General features: G+C 41.7%; 1 protein-coding gene across 1 annotated transcript in view; it reads left to right on the top strand.

The window, feature by feature from the left end:
- The window catches only part of LOC137167908 (microtubule-associated serine/threonine-protein kinase 1-like), a 49472-nt gene extending 32074 nt beyond the window's left edge, over positions 1 to 17398 (top strand). Inside the window, exons 6-27 of the mRNA XM_067570253.1 lie at positions 2012 to 2172; positions 2531 to 2606; positions 3411 to 3620; positions 4599 to 4700; positions 5615 to 5747; positions 5837 to 5904; positions 6403 to 6479; positions 6643 to 6851; positions 7811 to 7949; positions 8116 to 8248; positions 9106 to 9271; positions 9490 to 9591; positions 10060 to 10182; positions 10599 to 10708; positions 10849 to 11009; positions 11316 to 11575; positions 11696 to 11920; positions 12021 to 12250; positions 12706 to 12828; positions 12933 to 13066; positions 13159 to 13346; positions 13624 to 17398. Coding sequence (XP_067426354.1) covers positions 2012 to 2172; positions 2531 to 2606; positions 3411 to 3620; positions 4599 to 4700; positions 5615 to 5747; positions 5837 to 5904; positions 6403 to 6479; positions 6643 to 6851; positions 7811 to 7949; positions 8116 to 8248; positions 9106 to 9271; positions 9490 to 9591; positions 10060 to 10182; positions 10599 to 10708; positions 10849 to 11009; positions 11316 to 11575; positions 11696 to 11920; positions 12021 to 12250; positions 12706 to 12828; positions 12933 to 13066; positions 13159 to 13346; positions 13624 to 15290 — 4797 coding nt within the window. The 3' untranslated portion in view covers positions 15291 to 17398. The remainder of the gene's footprint in view (positions 1 to 2011; positions 2173 to 2530; positions 2607 to 3410; positions 3621 to 4598; positions 4701 to 5614; positions 5748 to 5836; positions 5905 to 6402; positions 6480 to 6642; positions 6852 to 7810; positions 7950 to 8115; positions 8249 to 9105; positions 9272 to 9489; positions 9592 to 10059; positions 10183 to 10598; positions 10709 to 10848; positions 11010 to 11315; positions 11576 to 11695; positions 11921 to 12020; positions 12251 to 12705; positions 12829 to 12932; positions 13067 to 13158; positions 13347 to 13623) is intronic.
- The last annotated feature ends 8 nt before the right edge of the window (positions 17399 to 17406 follow it).

Raw genomic sequence — 17406 nt, 5'->3', positions numbered from 1 at the left:
CACAGATGTAAGCTCTAGAGCCTGCTTTTGCATCTTTTGACAGATTCTGACCATGCTAAGACTCAATTGTATTTATTTATTGTTTAGAGTTCATACAAAGCTTCATCATCAGTCTTCAAATCATTCACTTAAAACACACAATACATTTCAACGTTGTCCATCTCCACCATGGTCTCCACTTCTCTGTAGTGCCTTTTAGTGTGTCTTGTTGCGTAACAATAACGTCAGAGGCCTGGTTCCTACTCTCCATCTGGCTTTAGATGGAGGGTTAGATGGATGGATGGAGGAGTAGAGGAGGGGAAAATGATGAGTGCCAGGCCAGTGGGATGAGAGGGATATGAGAAACGTGGCATAAAGAGGAGACGCTGCTATGAGATAGATCACACTTTGTTCCACAGTAATTTCACCATGGCCTAAATATATCCAGATACTATCATTAGAAACAGGATATTTCATTGAAATTAATGCTTAGACTTTTATGCTTTTATGAATCAGGCTGAGCTGTGGTGCCCAGTGCTTCCTTCAACTCCCTGAACAGATAACTTTCTGCTCCTGAAGTTCCTGTTTCGTTTAAAGTAATAATCTAAAACATTTTCACACAACGAATTCTATCACTGAATGACACCATGGTTTCATGTATGTTGAATTTACCAGCAAAACCTTCACTTGCGAACAAATCTCACAGATTCTTACCTTAATGCCTTAATACCTCATTAATCATTTTGTTGCTGTGAGTCTGTGCACTAAATATGAGACTGCTAAGTAGACAGTTAGCTTAGCACAAAGACACAGCTAACCCATAACCCCCTGTAAAACTGTAAGGTGTTGTTTTTACACTCTAACAAATGAGATTAGTTAGCTTGTCAAGCTAAGCCAATCAGCTGCCAGCTTTATATGTACTGTACAACCATGAGGTTGGCCTCAATCTTCTTATTTAACTCTCAGCAAAAAAAAGTGAATAAGCGTATTCCCCAAAATGTATTCTTTCAGTTGTAACCACACTAAAGTCGCCTCTGCTTGACCTTCTGAAACTGAGCACAGGCCATACTGTGAACATGGGAGACATGTCACCCTCATTTTTCATTTCTAAAATCTATCCTAACAATGTCCTCTGTTCGGCTGTCATAATCCAGGTGAACTATGAGTTTAAAGATAAATCCCTCATCCAAAATCCAAGGAATAGATGTCACAGTCCTGGTGATGCTTTCAGGGAAAAACGGTGCAAAAACACTAAAAAATATGCTAACAAAGCATCTAACAGATCAGCACTTCCTGATACACTTTCTTACTAAGAAAGTGGATAGAGATATTGATAGGCAGAACAACTTAAATACAGTGCAGAGCCTTGACATGCATGAAACAGACAAGGAAAAATGGAGTTTCCATCCACCCTTTTAAGTCTGACTGTTTTCAATTAGTCTGTCACCTGTGATGGATCAGTGATCGATCTCTCAGTTAGCAAAGTGAGTGAGGAGGTCCAGGTGTCATTGCTTTGATGAAGGCAAATTAGGTGATGAGATTTGGTGTGTGTGTATGTGTGTGTGTGTGTGTGTGAGAGAGAGAGAGAGAGTGTGTGTGTGTGTGTGTCTGTGTGTGTGTGTGAGAGAGTGTGTGTGTGTGTGTGTGTGTGTGTGTGTGAGAGAGAGAGAGAGAGTGTGTGTGTGTGTTGTATTTTGGGGAAGTCCACAAGAAATGACAACTGTAGTGTACAAAATACTGTGATAATTAACTCTCAGAGATGATGTAATATATTAGTTGCTTCACTTATCATCTTACAGTCAGAGGCAGATAAATAAGGGGGACAGTTGCTGTTATAAGCAGTTGGTCATATTTTGTTCTCATGAATTTTCTGGCACTTTCTCTTTCTGATCCTTCCAACTTTCACTTCAACCACTCTAATATTCTTGTTTCTCCTCCTCTCCCCGTCCTCGTCTGCTTCCTCTTCCTCCTCCACCCTGCGCTCTCACCTCCCCTCCTCTTCCTCTTCCTCCTCTATCGCTACGTTTACCAGTCGTCAAGCTCCTCTCAGGAGCGGCTGCACCAGCTGCCCTTTCAGCCCACCATGGATGAGCTCCACTTCTTATCCAAGCACTTTGGCAGCACTGAGAGCATCACAGATGATGATGGGGGCCGCTGCTCTCCCCACATGCGCCCACGCTCCCGCAGTCTCAGGTCAGCAGCAGCACCCATGAGATTAAACAGCAGCTTCAGCTGCCCAAAAACACTATCCTCTTTTAAAGCAGATTTACAGGGGTTGCCCCTGGTTGATCTTGTTATTGCTTTTATATAACCTCCTGTTGAAATTTCCTTTTAATGATGTTCTCGATTTCATTTTCTATGTCATTCTCTTTTTATTTTAAAGTAGTAACTTTCTATTTTGTATTGTTTTTTAAGCATTTATCTAATCTTAAGCATTTTCAGACATGTTCCTTACTGAACCTAATATATAGAACTGATTTCAGTCCAGTGTTTTGGGTGGAAAAGCCAAAATCATTTTGACTGTTCCATTTCTTTCTCTTTTACCTTCCAGCCCAGGACGCTCCTCCTCCTGCTATGATAATGAGATAGTCATGATGAACCATGTGTACAAGGAGCGCTTTCCAAAGGTGGGACACACACACACACACACACACACACACACACACACACACACACACATACAAAGCTGCTTCATGATAGATATCGTTGTATGTCATAAAAATATGCAAGTCTACAGAGCATTAAATCAATCTTTCAATCCACAAAAATTAATCTAATCCCATAAACTATTACGGCTAATCCCATAAAGTCAGATCTGAAAAGGGAAATGATTTATGATTAAATATGTTCAGAGATTTGTGTAAATGATGGTTTGATATCATGCATCTAAAATAGGTATGGGAGCTGCTAAACCATAGCAAACAAGATTACATGACACTGCGACACCTTTCACCCTGTCGGAGAAAATATTACGTTTATTCACTGCATTTATAAAAGCCACAGCTATGAACGGTGAAACAAAAGTGATTTCTTCTTTTCCTCATTTTTCTCCCTTTCACTCTCTTGGCGGGCTGAGGTTGGTATCAAAAGGAAATGGGCTGAAAGCTTCTACAGTGATAAAAATCTAGCCTTAGGAAATTGGGCACTATATTTTGGAGTTCATCCGAGGTAAAAGCTCTTTGGGCTTGTTCTGACACAAGTCAAATGGAAAAGAATTACATTCAATGGAAGTGTAAACCAGCACAGCCACACTGTCTGGGTCATGAATTAAATAACTTTCTGAACTTTCTGTCTTATACTTCTGAGTCTTTGAAAGAAATTCAATCTTTTCTAAACCTAATCTCTGCAACTGCACTCTATTCTCACCATTTTCTCCTGCACATCTTTTCTCTTTGACCTTACATATTGGTCCTGTCATCTCATGCCATCAGGCCACAGCACAGATGGAGGAGAGGCTGGCTGAGTTCATCCAGGCTTACTCTCCTGAAAATGTTCTTCCTCTGGCTGACGGAGTCCTCAGCTTCATCCACCACCAGATCGCAGAGTTGGCCAGAGACTGCCTGACCAAAGCCTGCGAGGGCCTCATCACGTCTGTCTACTTCTTTGAGCTGCAGGAGAATCTGGAGAAGCTGCTTCATAATGTGAGTGAAAAAGCTGTTTTCAGCCGAAAAAGCTCTGATAAAAAACTGTTTACACGACCTGCCCAGCACCAAACAGCAGACAGACAAAGTTAGCGACTAGCTAGTGAACATAGTTGAACATAGTTGGCAAAGCTAAAGAGTTCAAATATATGATATATTGTATGTGATTTATATGATATGATTGATGATAAAATATGTCAAAGTCAAATATGTTTGAATTAAAAACTTTGCTAATTTTATTATTATTTAGTTCTTTTCAAAGTTTTGAAAAATATGATTATATCTCAAAGTAAGGTATTGAAATTGCATCATTTAGGTATTGATATGGAAACTCAGGTATCCACAAGTAAGAAAAAATGTGTAATGATACCCAGCCCTAATTTGCATAACACTATAGTTTTGGTTTTAATTTCATTTGTAAAGAGCATGTGTTAGATGACAACTATAAAATGAATCATAACCAAAGCAGACACAGAGACAAATACATTTATCTTCTGCTAGTTTGGATATGAAGCCGTGGAAGGTTATTGATGGATAGATTCAGCTCAAACCTTCTAATTTCATTCAAATGTTTGATGCCTTTGGTGAGAGATAAGATTGAAACAGCTGCAGTAAATTGAGGCTAATTGTGTTTGTGATTTGCCAGAGCAGATAACGGGTATCAGGGAGTTTCATCAACAACGCCATTTTGACGGCTTGATGAAATCGCTGTGATTTCTCTTGGTAGCCTGATTTTAGTTTGATTGTATCTGCTGTGATCAGATATTCTTTTATCTCACAGCTTTCTGAATGCTTGTTCAGCCTTTGTCACTTTGCCTTTCTGTTTCTCTTTGAACTGACCGAATGTGTCAGTATGGTAGTGCTCTGTCTGTGTATTACTTTTGTATGGCTTTTATAATATGTTATAAATGTTAACATATATCTTCATGTATTATCTCTCTACCTCTCTGTCTGCATGTATGTGTCCCTCTCTGCCAGGCCTGGGAGCGTTCAGAGAGCTCTGAAGTAGCCTTCGTCACAGAGTTGGTGAAGAAGCTCCTCATCATCATCTCTCGACCTGCCAGGCTTCTGGAGTGTCTTGTAAGATAACACAAATAAACAGTCTTTATCCATCATTAACAAAACTCTGCTGGGATGTTCACAATCCTCATCCAGCCCCACTTTCATCACAAATCATTTCACAGTTCATATCCCTCTTGTGACTTAAGACAAATTGATTTTCTTTAAATAAACATGAGAACAGATACTGATTTGTTAGCCCATTATAAACATTTAAGCACTCCGATGTATTACACAGCAGGGGGAGAAAATCAAAACAAGCAAACACTAAACTCTTAAGTATAAAAAGCTGGTCCAGTCTGTCTAGATGGTGAAGACATTTGCATTTAGATTAAATTTTGCTCTGCCACAGTACTACTAATACCAGGCAGCGGGCCCCTGCTGCTCAGCTGCCTTCTAGTCGGACTCAGACAGACTGTGACCATGGTGTCATTTAAAGCTGGAGGATGCCTACGTTTGTGTGTATGTGTGTGTGTGTGTGTGTGTGTGTGTGTGTGTGTGTGTCTGGGTAACCCAGTGTGACTGTGTTTCATAACTGTGTATCAATCTTGTGTCCCCCTCGATGAGTCATGCCACACTGACGCAGTTTTTTTGATTATGACCGACAGCTGAAACAGTGACACGGAGAATTGATTCATCAATCTAATTCCACCCTCATTTTCTGCATGTCACTGCATTTGGATTACAGTGTGTCGTTATCCATTGCACATTTTTTTTGACATTGTTACCAGGTTTGGCTCAGCAGCCAGTGCTCCCCAAATTGCATCAGTGGTACGATGGATATAACCCTCCTCTGCAATACAACATGTCGGGTTCAATCCCAAGTGGCGTTGTCTTCCAGAAACAATTCCTGGAACAACTGCTAGGGTCAGTCGGGGTGATTCTACAGGGATATAGTCACCTGAAGATGAATGTGTTGACACTTTGCTTTCCAGGAGTTTAACCCTGAGGAGTTCTACCATCTGCTGGAGGCAGCGGAGGACCACGCCAAGGAGGGTCATTTGATGAAAACTGACATTCCTCGTTACATCATCAGCCAGCTTGGACTGACCAGAGACCCTATTGAAGGTGAGAGACAGAAACTATGTGCAACACACAGATTTAACTATCTGGAAAATAAATTAACTTTCAGCTGATTTACATGTGTTTGTCATCAGAGATGGTAAACCTCGATAGTTATGACAGCGAGGGACCGCTAACACCTGAAACTGATGACTCGACAGAGGTGAGATTCAAGATCATCTGCAATCTGGTCATTTCTCCAGTGCTCCTTACATTCATCCGCCCTTTTCCTTCCTTTGACAGCATGAGCTCCTTGTTGCTCTCATTGGAAATGTCTGCTTCATCTGCTAATGACTTGGCATACATGCTTTTATCCATTTAATTTAGCTACAATATGCTGAAGCACAAAAACAGGATACCCCTCTCCTTGAATCTGTGAGCCATCCTTCTAACATTAGGCATGCCTCCAACTTCCAAAATTAAGCTAAGTAGATAAACATAGAGGAGAGGGAGGGGGTACAGAGCAGAACAGAAGCTGCTTTACACTTATCAGTACAGACGATTTGAATCTAAACAGCCTCTCCCTGCTGAGATGTGTATCACCAAAGATAGAGTGAATTGTTTCGCACCTGTTAAGAGATTAAGTTATTAATGTATGCATAAGCAATTTTGTTTGTCTTTGATCATGTTTAATCACGGTATTGTGATCTTTGATTCATAGGGTAAGATCAGAGCAATCAAACCACCAGGGGAAGCAGACTTCCAGACCATCAAGCTGATCAGTAACGGAGCATACGGGTGAGTGCAGCATTAGGACGTCCTGTTTACTCCACTAATGACCATGTGTTGACATGCAAGTGACTCATTTTTACATCTGTTAGTGAGGCATGGACACTAATAGACTTTACAAGCAACACAGAGGCCAGAAAGTGAAAATAATGTGTGCCTCTGTTTGTACCAGCGCTGTGTACCTGGTCCGCCACCTGGAGACACGTCAGCGTTTTGCCATGAAGAAGATTAACAAACAGAACCTGATCCTGAGGAACCAGATCCAACAGGCCTTTGTGGAGAGAGACATCCTTACCTTTGCAGAGAATCCCTTCGTCGTCTCCATGTTCTGTTCCTTTGAAACCCGTCGGCACCTCTGCATGGTCATGGAGTACGTTGAAGGTGAGAATATGGATATAAATCCATACTACATACCAGTTCTAAACAAGTTTTGAGTCTGTAGTGTATTCAAACTGGAAAAGTGCCAACATTAGGTATAACCAAACTAGAACATATGCATACAATCAATCTAAATACTAAAAAAAAAAAAAAAAAAAGATTTTTGTGTGTGCTGTTGACACACACTATTCTCCCACAGTGCAATGCACAATTGAAATGGAGGAGCCAATCAAAGAGTGTTTTAATTAATTGTGGGTGGTAGTGAAACAGTTCCAGAAAGATCTTGGAAAACAAAAAATAAGTATTAAATCTTTGCACAGTTTAGTTGGCAGTGGCAGTTTGATAGATGTCTGATGTCACATGTATCATTTCCATGCTAACATTTGCTAATTACCACTAAACACAAACTACAGCCGAGGCTGATGGGACAAATAAAAATTTTGACCTGATGGTGATGCTGGATGAGAAGTCAGGGGATTCATCAAAGTTACTTCAGTTAATCCTGGAGGGGACATGAACGTCTGTACAAAATGTCATGTCAATCCATCTAATAGTTGTTGACATATTTCAGTCTGGACCAAAGTTAGTGACTGACAAGTACATCTATGTTATAATAGGCCTACGTCATTGGTACTTGAATGATCTGAGCCTTTGCATAAGCTGTTCATATGTTTTTATATTCAGTGTCATGAATATACTCCAGCTGCCCAGTGAAAATGAAGTATATACTAATGTGCCAGATATCATTGAATATATAAGGAATGACTAAGTACAATCATACATAATTCACAGAAGTTAAGTCACAAAAACCTCATTAATTCAAGCATGTGGTTCTGTTGTGCATGTTGTTCATCAGCCTAAATGGAAACGAAAATGGTCTGGGACAAGAGGTACCAGGACACATTCATGGTAATTGCTGATGTCAGCAGCAAGACTAATCAAATAATGTATTCTGCTGGCAGGTGGAGACTGTGCCACTCTGCTGAAGAACATCGGGGCTCTGCCGGTGGAGATGGCACGCATGTACTTTGCAGAAACTGTCCTAGCACTGGAGTACTTACACAACTATGGCATTGTCCACCGTGATCTCAAGCCCGACAAGTAAGACAGAAATAGGTTTTAATCAAACTGTTGCAAAAACATCATACAAATTGTGACAATACATTGCTAGACACAATCTATTTTATTACTATTACATTGCTATTTCAAAATAATATAAATTAGGCTTGTGTAGTTTGAGCTTAAATTATACTGTCTCTATTTTCAGCCTCCTGATTACCTCAATGGGCCACATCAAGCTGACAGACTTCGGCCTGTCTAAGATGGGTCTGATGAGTCTGACCACCAATTTGTATGAAGGACACATAGAGAAGGATACTCGGGAGTTTTTGGATAAACAGGTATGACAAGGACAACATGCAAATTAGAACATCGCCACTACACTGTATACTCAAATCCCAATTCAAATGTATTTTTTTTACCTTATAGATTTTTATTGAAGTAATTTTAATTTACCTGGACTTTTAGGTAAAAATAATATAAATAAAATCAAATTATTATGTGCAATATAGCTGTCTTTTTGGCAGTATTACAGTGCAGACTGTTAAACCCCAGTATGATCCAAGCAAAGATTAAATATGAAATGTCCTTTGATGTCTTCATTTCTATGCAAAGATATTCTCTGTCATTGTGTGCCAGGCATATCTGAAGCATGAAAAAAATGAAACCGTTAACAGTTGGCAGAACAATAGGCCAGTATTTCCTCAATCATTATAATCATTTCTCTTGTAGGCAAGGTTTATTTTCTCAAGCCTTTCATTCAGTGTTTGTGCTTTGAATCTAAGCCTCATTATTTCTTGTGCGTGCATTGTGGCCAGAAATGTGTTGTGCATTCAGAGCATACCCATCTGCACATGAAAACGCTCACCTGGGCTTTCATCTTGTCTTGGCATTTCTGCAGTGATTTACTTGGCTAGGTTAAAATGTGCATGCTCCCTGCACAAGTGCCCCTCGCTCAGTGTCAACTGTCTACCACTTACAACTATACTATACTGTAGTTTTATACCAGGCAGAAAGTAATCTGGTATTACTAGCTGGTTTAGAATAATCTTAGTGTGAATTTGAGTGAACTCTACATAATCTCTGTTATTCCTACTATAAATTAAATGTGAAAATTCACAAACCTTTATACAAACAAATCAAAGTAATGGCTTCTTCAAAAATCTGATCAGCTAAAGTGTTATTGTTGTTCTTTTAGGTGTGTGGAACTCCAGAGTACATTGCTCCGGAGGTTATTCTTCGTCAAGGTTATGGGAAGCCAGTGGACTGGTGGGCTATGGGCATCATCCTGTATGAGTTCCTGGTGGGCTGCGTGCCTTTCTTTGGAGACACTCCAGAGGAGCTGTTTGGACAGGTCATTACAGGTGAGGAATCAAGGGTCTGAGTGGGATCCTTATTTTTTGATGGATATATAGTGCAGTATATACACACTGTACATTGCTAATAGACCAACCAAATGGTAACTGTACCCATCCTTTCTTGCCTCTTGTCTTTCACCTCCCCTCTTTCTCACACTTTCGTCACCTCTACATCAAAAATGTATTCCCTAATGTCCTCGGCCTCACTCTGCTGTATCTTGTAGATGACATAGTGTGGCCTGAAGGGGATGAGGCTCTCCCTGTTGACGCCCAGCACCTGATCTCCTCCCTCCTGCAGACGAATCCACTGGTTCGACTGGGCACAGGTCAGTCACCTAGGACAGTGTTTCCCAACCTTTCTTTTTCAGACATAACCCCACAGGCCTGTCAGATGAACTCAAGTGCCCTTTAAGCAACATCATGTTTCAAATGTGTTAATTTGAATTTATTTTAAACTGGACGTTTTGGTTCGGTCCATTCGTACTACTAACAGCAGAAGCTAGATGTTGCAACCATCTTTTACTTTTAGCTGTTTCAACTATTACTTTTAGCTAACTACTGTTTATCTGTTACTTCTAGTCATTTCAACTATCTATTACTTTTAGCTGACTATGTAAATAATTTATCCTGCATGTAGGCATACAGATTCAGTTTACCCAAGTAAGTCAACTTCTGTCAGGGTCAAAGTACCTCTACTTCCTTCGAGGCTCTAGTTATTACCTATCTGTCTTTAAACCTCTCTCCTTCTCCTTATATATTGTACACCTCTCTAATTCCCTTCCTGTGCCCCCTAGGTGGTGCTTTTGAAGTGAAGCAGCACCCCTTCTTCACAGAGGTGGACTGGAACAGCTTGCTGAGACAGAAGGCAGAGTTTATTCCTCACCTCGAGTCAGAGGAAGACACTAGTTATTTTGACAGTAAGTCCACTGTTGGGAATCCATGATCCTCTATAAAAATTACATTGCAGGCACACACCACAGATCCATTTAAACTCAGGACATTTTTATTCATCCAAACAGCTCAGGGTTTTATGAATCATCACCGTCGTCACCACAACACCCTCATTAAGTCTCACGCCGACCATGATAAGCACTGTAAATGCAGAGAGGCAGGTATTAGTGTAAATTCAGCATGAGTTTGCAGAATGTAGGTTAACTTGAAAGTGCACAGTGAGTACTTCTGTCTCATGGAATGTGGGCCAGTGTCTGTAGCTTTTTATGTGTGTTAGTATGAGCAGTGAGATCAGCAGAAAGAACCACAGAGAGAAAGATAATACCACTGCTCACTGAATTTGTGCCCATTGCAATAATATCTTGTTACCTTTCCTCATCAGCCCGCTCTGAGCGCTACCATCATGTGCAGTCATATGATGAGGACGATACCAATGATGACGAGCCTGTGGAGATACATCGCTTTTCATCTTGCTCCCCTCGCTTCAGCAAGGTCAGACCTGCATCTTACTCTATTTTTTTCTAGAAAGGGAATGTTTGAGGTGTTAAAATGGCCATGGTTACTCAGCAGTCCACATAACAATACAATCATTTCCAAAAAAAATGTGACTGTCTCCTTGTGTGGACCTGCAGGTGTATAGCAGTATGGAGCATCTGTCTCAGCTGGAGCATAAACCTCCCACCGTGACTCTACGAGAGCACAAGGTCCCCAGGGAGGATCGAGTGGCTAAGAGGGAAAGCCTGGGTAGCCTCACTCTCAGGGACAAGAGCTGGAGGACTGGATCACCTGAAATGTGAGTGCAGCATACAAAAAATAGTGGAGAAGCCATTTTAGAAGGTCTAATGTAAAATAAAATTGAAATTAAATCTGTTAGGAGAAATATGTGTATGCTTTTCAGACGTAATTTCTTGGTGATTAGATTTCCACAAACAAAATGCCACTGACAGTATATCCAAAATTATCTGATTGGAAATATGGATAGCATTCTGAGTAAGAAGTAAAACGTACTTGTATTGTGTTTTGGTGTTAACTGTCTTTTTAAATGACATTCACACTGGCTGTAGGGTTCCATTCATATCTTTTCTTTGTGTTTTTTCAGGAAGCGCTTGTCCTGCTCTGAGTCCTCCTTCACTGAGAGCGACTCCAGCCCACCATCGGGGGCCCGAAGACGCTTCTCTGCCCTCATGGATACACACCGCTTGGCTTCCCCTCTGGAGGTCGACTCTGAGCTGCCTGTCCCCAGCAGGCAGCCTTCAGTGAAGGCCAGGGGGGCTTCCCTGGAAGGAGCCATGGGTGCCATCTCCTCTCAAGGTGATCTGAGAACATTCCTTAAAGACAGCAATGGGTTCACAGCCGGAGGTAAGAAGGGATGAAGTGTCACTGAACAATTTGATTTGTGACTCTAAACCTGTATTCGATCACAAGAGATGTAAGGAGAATTTATTTACTGTTGGGTTTCATGTCTCCACCATGCAACAGATAAGCTTTTGAGACCTGCTGATGCATCGTTGCCTCTACCAGCCAGTGCTACTGTTCTGGGACTTCCAGACACACAGGGGCCCCGTGGGGCCACCACTGACCTGGTGCTGCGGAGGGTTCGCCACCAGCAGCTCTCAGCTGATGGAGAAAAACGTAGCTCACGACCAGGAACCAAAGTTATCAAATCTGCTTCTGCTACTGCTTTGTCTGTCATCATTCCTGCAGGTAAAGGCATGTATCATATTGCATTAGCAAATTAACTGTAAAAACATATCATAGAAATAAATCCTGTACCGTATCCTTAACTCCAACCCTCTCTCCTCAGTGGAGCAACATGGAGCCTCCCCTCTAGCAAGCCCCATGTCTCCTCGCTCCCTCTCGTCCAACCCCTCCTCCCGTGACTCTTCTCCCAGCCGAGACTACTCTCCAATGGTCAACGTACTGCATTCTCCAATCACCATCTACCGCTCTGGGAAGAAGTATGGCTTCACCCTCCGCGCAATCAGAGTCTACATAGGAGATGGTGATGTCTACAGTGTACATCACATGGTCTGGGTGAGAGAGCAGAGCTTACAGTATGCAGAGTTCTCAGTGGCTCTACTTTGCAAACTTATAAAAGAAATATGTTAACTAATCATAATGATAAAAGTTATTTGTATAGAACCTTTCATATATGCAGTACAGCTCAGAGTGCTTTAGTAATGAATTATACACCATTTTGTTATACAATTTGGCTGAATGAAAAAGGAGAGGTCTAAGTATGGAACCCTGTGGAACACCAGGTAGAATGGGTATTTGAAACATGCTTGCCAACCTTTCCAGAAATAGCAACATGTTTCGAACTATAAGCACAGTGTGATTCATCTTTTTGATTGTGGAACTTGTTGTTGTTACTGCCATAGTTATCATTTTGTTTGTTTTTGTTGAGTTTTTGTTGATTTTCAACACACAGATAAACAGCTTTTCTGTCCAAGTGGCTAAATCTGTTTCTAAATTTGTTCTACTCACAGCATGTGGAGGATGGCGGCCCCGCCCAGGAGGCTGGACTTAGTGCAGGTGATCTCATCACTCATGTAAACGGGGAGTCAGTCCACGGTCTGGTCCATACAGAGGTGGTGGAGCTCATCCTGAAGGTGAGATCTATTTATCTGTCTATCTAATTTATTTTTTTAAAGATGTTTCAGATAAAATTTGCTAATAAAATAACATGAGTCAATTAAATATATATCATCTTCAGAGTGGAAACAAGGTGACAGTTACAACTACTCCCTTTGAGAACACCTCTATAAAAGTGGGTCCTGCCCGCAAGTCCAGCTATAAATCCAAGATGGCACGGCGCAGCAAGAGAACAGGAGCCAAAGAGGGACAAGAGTGCGTTACTGCATAATACAAGACAAGACTTTTTATTTAATGTTTTAATATGCCTTTATTATCATCACTATATCATTTTTTCTTTCTTTCAGTAAGAAGCGCAGCTCCCTGTTCAGGAAAATCACCAAGCAGTCCAACCTGCTCCACACCAGCCGGAGCCTCTCCTCGTTAAATCGCTCTCTGTCCTCTGGAGACAGTCTACCCGGCTCCCCCACCCACAGCCTCTCCGCCCGCTCACCCACTCAGAGTTTGCGCTCTACTCTCGAATCCCCTTACCTGGGTCAGTATGGAAGGCCTAGAATACGTGTATGCTAGGCCAAGAAAACAATACTTAGTTGCGATGATATATTTTAAAAACAAGACAAATGCAGTATATTAAAGTCTGTAACATTTTTAGCCATTCTTGATTTTCAGTCTTGCTCCTATCATTTGTCTTATATAATCTCAAACACATCAGTGCCTTTTACTGTGAGAAAAAAATTCCTGACTGCACAAATATACAATGTTGAGATATTGTGATCAAAAACTTTAAAGTTTATTTCCTCTTCTCTCCTCAGGCAACTCCTCCCAGAGCAGCTCTCCGGCATCCAGCACCCCTAACTCCCCAGCAGCCTCTCACCACATGAGGCCCAGCTCTCTGCATGGCCTGTCCCCCAAACTTCACCGCCAATACCGCTCTGCACGCTGCAAATCTGCCGGCAACATCCCTTTGTCCCCCCTAGCTCACACCCCCTCCCCAACCACTTCCTCTCCCCCGCCTCTCAGCGGCCACACTGTAGGGAGCTCCAACACCACACAGATGTTTCCTGCCAAGCTGCATTCCTCGCCTCCTGTTGCCCGCCCTCGTCCCAAGAGCGCTGAGCCCCCTAGATCTCCCCTGCTGCAAAGAGTGCAGTCGGCAGAGAAGCTAGGAGCACCTATTCTGCCTTCCTCCTCTTCATCATCATCGTCACCCTCTCCTCTGACAGGTGGAGTGTCATTACGCAAGCACAGCCTGGAGGTGACACATGGGGACTACAGGAGAGAATCCTTCCACTGTGAGCATAGCCTGCAAAGTCTGCTTGAGATGGAGGGAGAGAATGGACCCGCTCCGCCATCTCCTTCATCATCGTCTTCCCCTTCTCCTCCCATGGGAGGCGAGATTGGAGGCCTGAAGCCTGTTAGGAGGCTGGGAAGGCAGGAGTCACCACTCAGCCGTGACACAATGCTCACATCGAGGGAGAAAGATACTCAAACAACAGCATCTGAGCTCACTGGGTCCCAAACTGAGAGCAAAATGCCTAAAGCTGAGTCCAAGACCAATGTTGTTGACACAAGTAAAACATTATCCACTGCTGAGGCTTTAAAGAGTAACGTAAGTGCTGCTGCAGTGGAGACCAAGTCTAGTTCAGTTCCGGCTCAGTCCACTTCAGAGACCAAGTCCAGCCCTGGGGACAAACCTCCAAGTGCAAGCACTCCGAGTTCTGAGGCAACAGTCTCTAAGAGTAAAGTCAGTGAGAAATGCTCTACTCCAGTCACATCAAAGAGCCTGCAGCAACAAGATAGTGCGAAGCAGAATGCAAAGACAGACAGTGGCTCTGCAAGTAAAGCTCTGGAGAAGACTGTGGAGAAAGCAAAAGGCATTGGGGGTCCAGAGAAAGGTAACATGCAGAAATCAACTCCAGAGCAAACCAAGCAGCGTAAAGGCACAGAGACGGAGGAGAAAGGAGGCATCAGTGGTAGTGATAAAAAAATTGAGACGTCTAAGGTTAAAGGACCTGCACCCCCGGTTCCGACCCAGGTTCAAACCCAAGCTGCGGCCCATGTTCCAGCTGCACCCAGATCCAAGGTGGAGAAGGTGTCAAGCAGTTATCGTGGGGCCAAAGAGGAGAGGGCACATCTGGAGGTCCTGGAAGAGAATCCCATGTCACCCTCCTCTAATGCAGCCTCACCCTGCTCGAGCAAGTCACGCCCTGTGTCTCCGGGGGATAAAGCCAGCTTTGTTACTCAACTCACGAGTGTGGCCAAAACAGTACTCGCACCCATAAAAGGGGGGGGATCACAAGAGGGGACCAAGGCAAAAGACACCTCCAAGTCAAGTGAGGAGAAGCGGGGAACCACAGCAGGAAAACCAGAGGCTTCGACGGGAAGTGGCCGTCGGGGGGCTCAGACAGCATCCTCACCAAGTGCTGTCACCGTCCAATCAGATAAGGGAAACGCTCGCAGCTCTAAGCACCATTCATGATAAAGGAGCTTCAGAAAGGGTCAGACTCTCCCATGCAATGCCTTTTACTGTAGCGTCATACTGACATATCATGAATCAACTTGACTTTACACCTTTGAATGAAGTGAAAACATAAATGCCTGAAGAAAAAAACACCAAATAGATGACATGTGACATGTAGACAAAAAAAAAAGATCAAGAACAAAGAAGCATCAGTTGGAAAATGTGTGCACATGGTATCATAATGTAGGCCCGTGTATGTTCTGTTCATCACAATGTGTTGTATATATATTAAAAAAAAGCATATGTCTTAATGCATGTTTGGCATTGTACATGGAAAATGAAAGAATATTTAAAGAGAAAATATAAAGCAGACCTTAAGGTAGTGAACACTGTGAACAACTTTTCAACCGACCGCAGGCATACTGTTATCTACGTATAAACAGGCAGGATTCTGTTATAAACGGGCATTACTCACAGTCCAGATCAGTTCTAGTGCCATCATTTAGTTCAGTTGAAATTGTAAAAGTACAACACATACTGTATTGCCACAACGTTTAGTTACAAAAGCGTTTAGGCACAGAAAGACTTGCCATGTAATGAAGAATATAACAAACTGCTTATGGAAACTGGACAAAGATACCAAAATGCTTGCAGTGATGGAGTTAGAGGGTGAATCGGCTGGTTTTCTCTCAGATCGGTTTAAGGGCTGAATCCCAGTGGAATCAAGGTAGATTAGATGAACTTGCACAGGGACACTATGCAATGTGCTAATGATACCACTTTTGGTGTCCCCAATTACTAAGTTTACATTTTGCTGTAGACAAGAAAAGAGGATGAAGGAAAGGGTTGCAATAAGCCAAGCAAACACATTTTGTTTTAAAAGTTGTCTCCATTGATCGTAGTGAAATGTGCAATTATATATTTTTGGCTACTAGGTGAATAGATTAGTGTGTTCAGATGGTGAAGAGGACAAAAAGTGCGCAAAAACCATAATGAAACTAGCACTTAATGGAGAATAGGCTAGAAATGCTCTGTCACTCACTCTTTTCTATTTATGCAGACGTACGGTATATTGTATAATGTCACGTGTGAAGGAAAATGCCAATGTTTTTATTTAGGGATAATGTGATTTTTTGTTTGTTTACAGTTAAATGTATGATAATATGCAAACCTACAGTGCCCAGTTCCAGTAAAACTGAGCACCCTTGTCAGTGATATAGTAGTAGGCTATACACGAAGCCAGGATTAGATTTGTTGAGAGCATCTTGATGGTGAGGTCCTGTTTGTTCTTGTGTGTGTACTTAAAATGATCTTGATAGTTTTGGGACATCAGGCTCAGACTTGTCGTAGGCTGCCACCTTGTGGACGACATCACATGACACCAAAAGAGAGCTCCTGAGTTACAAGAAAAAGGTCAGCTCATGAAATTAAATCACTGATTAGTGTTAGATTTAATTAGAAATCTGATGTCTTCTGTCTGTGGAACTTTCCATCTCATACATTATAATTCTGATGCATAATTTATTTTGTCGATGAAGACATTTAGATCAATTTCAGAAGAGTTTTGCAGCCTGAGTCTTAGCTTAAAGAGTCTTTATTTTATCCATTATGATGTGGTGGTTTAAACAGACATTAGCCAGATGTTTTAACATTAAACACCAGTGTTTTGTGTGTGATGTGAGAAAATTGCACTTTATTTGGTGTCAAATATTTTTTATTTACATGTCTTTTATTTATTTACTTTGTTATTTTTCTATTTATTAAACTTTTTTATTTATTCAAATGTATTTTATATGTCATCAGATAGTGAATTTCTGCTTTATTACTGAAATTGGTTCATTTTGAAATGTAAGAATTTTACATCTAGACTGAGAAGTCTACCAAATCTGTGTGTGGCTATCCCATTGTGTGCAGTTTTGACACTGTCATTCCATGAGTCTGAAGTTGTGATATTGCTGTCATGTCCATCTTTGTCCAAGTGTTTTTGTACAACAACAACAACAACAACAACAACAATCTCTGACTGTTGTTGTCCATAACAGTGCTACATATTTACAAGCCACCGTTGTGAAAAACCAATGCAAAAAGGCCTATAGTGCAGAAATGTAATAAAATGCAAAGAAACACCTCGGAG

The sequence above is a fragment of the Thunnus thynnus genome, chromosome 17, assembly GCF_963924715.1.
Source record: "Thunnus thynnus chromosome 17, fThuThy2.1, whole genome shotgun sequence".
NCBI classification, from domain to species: Eukaryota; Metazoa; Chordata; class Actinopteri; order Scombriformes; family Scombridae; genus Thunnus; species Thunnus thynnus.
This window is presented reverse-complemented; position numbering and strand designations above follow the sequence as displayed.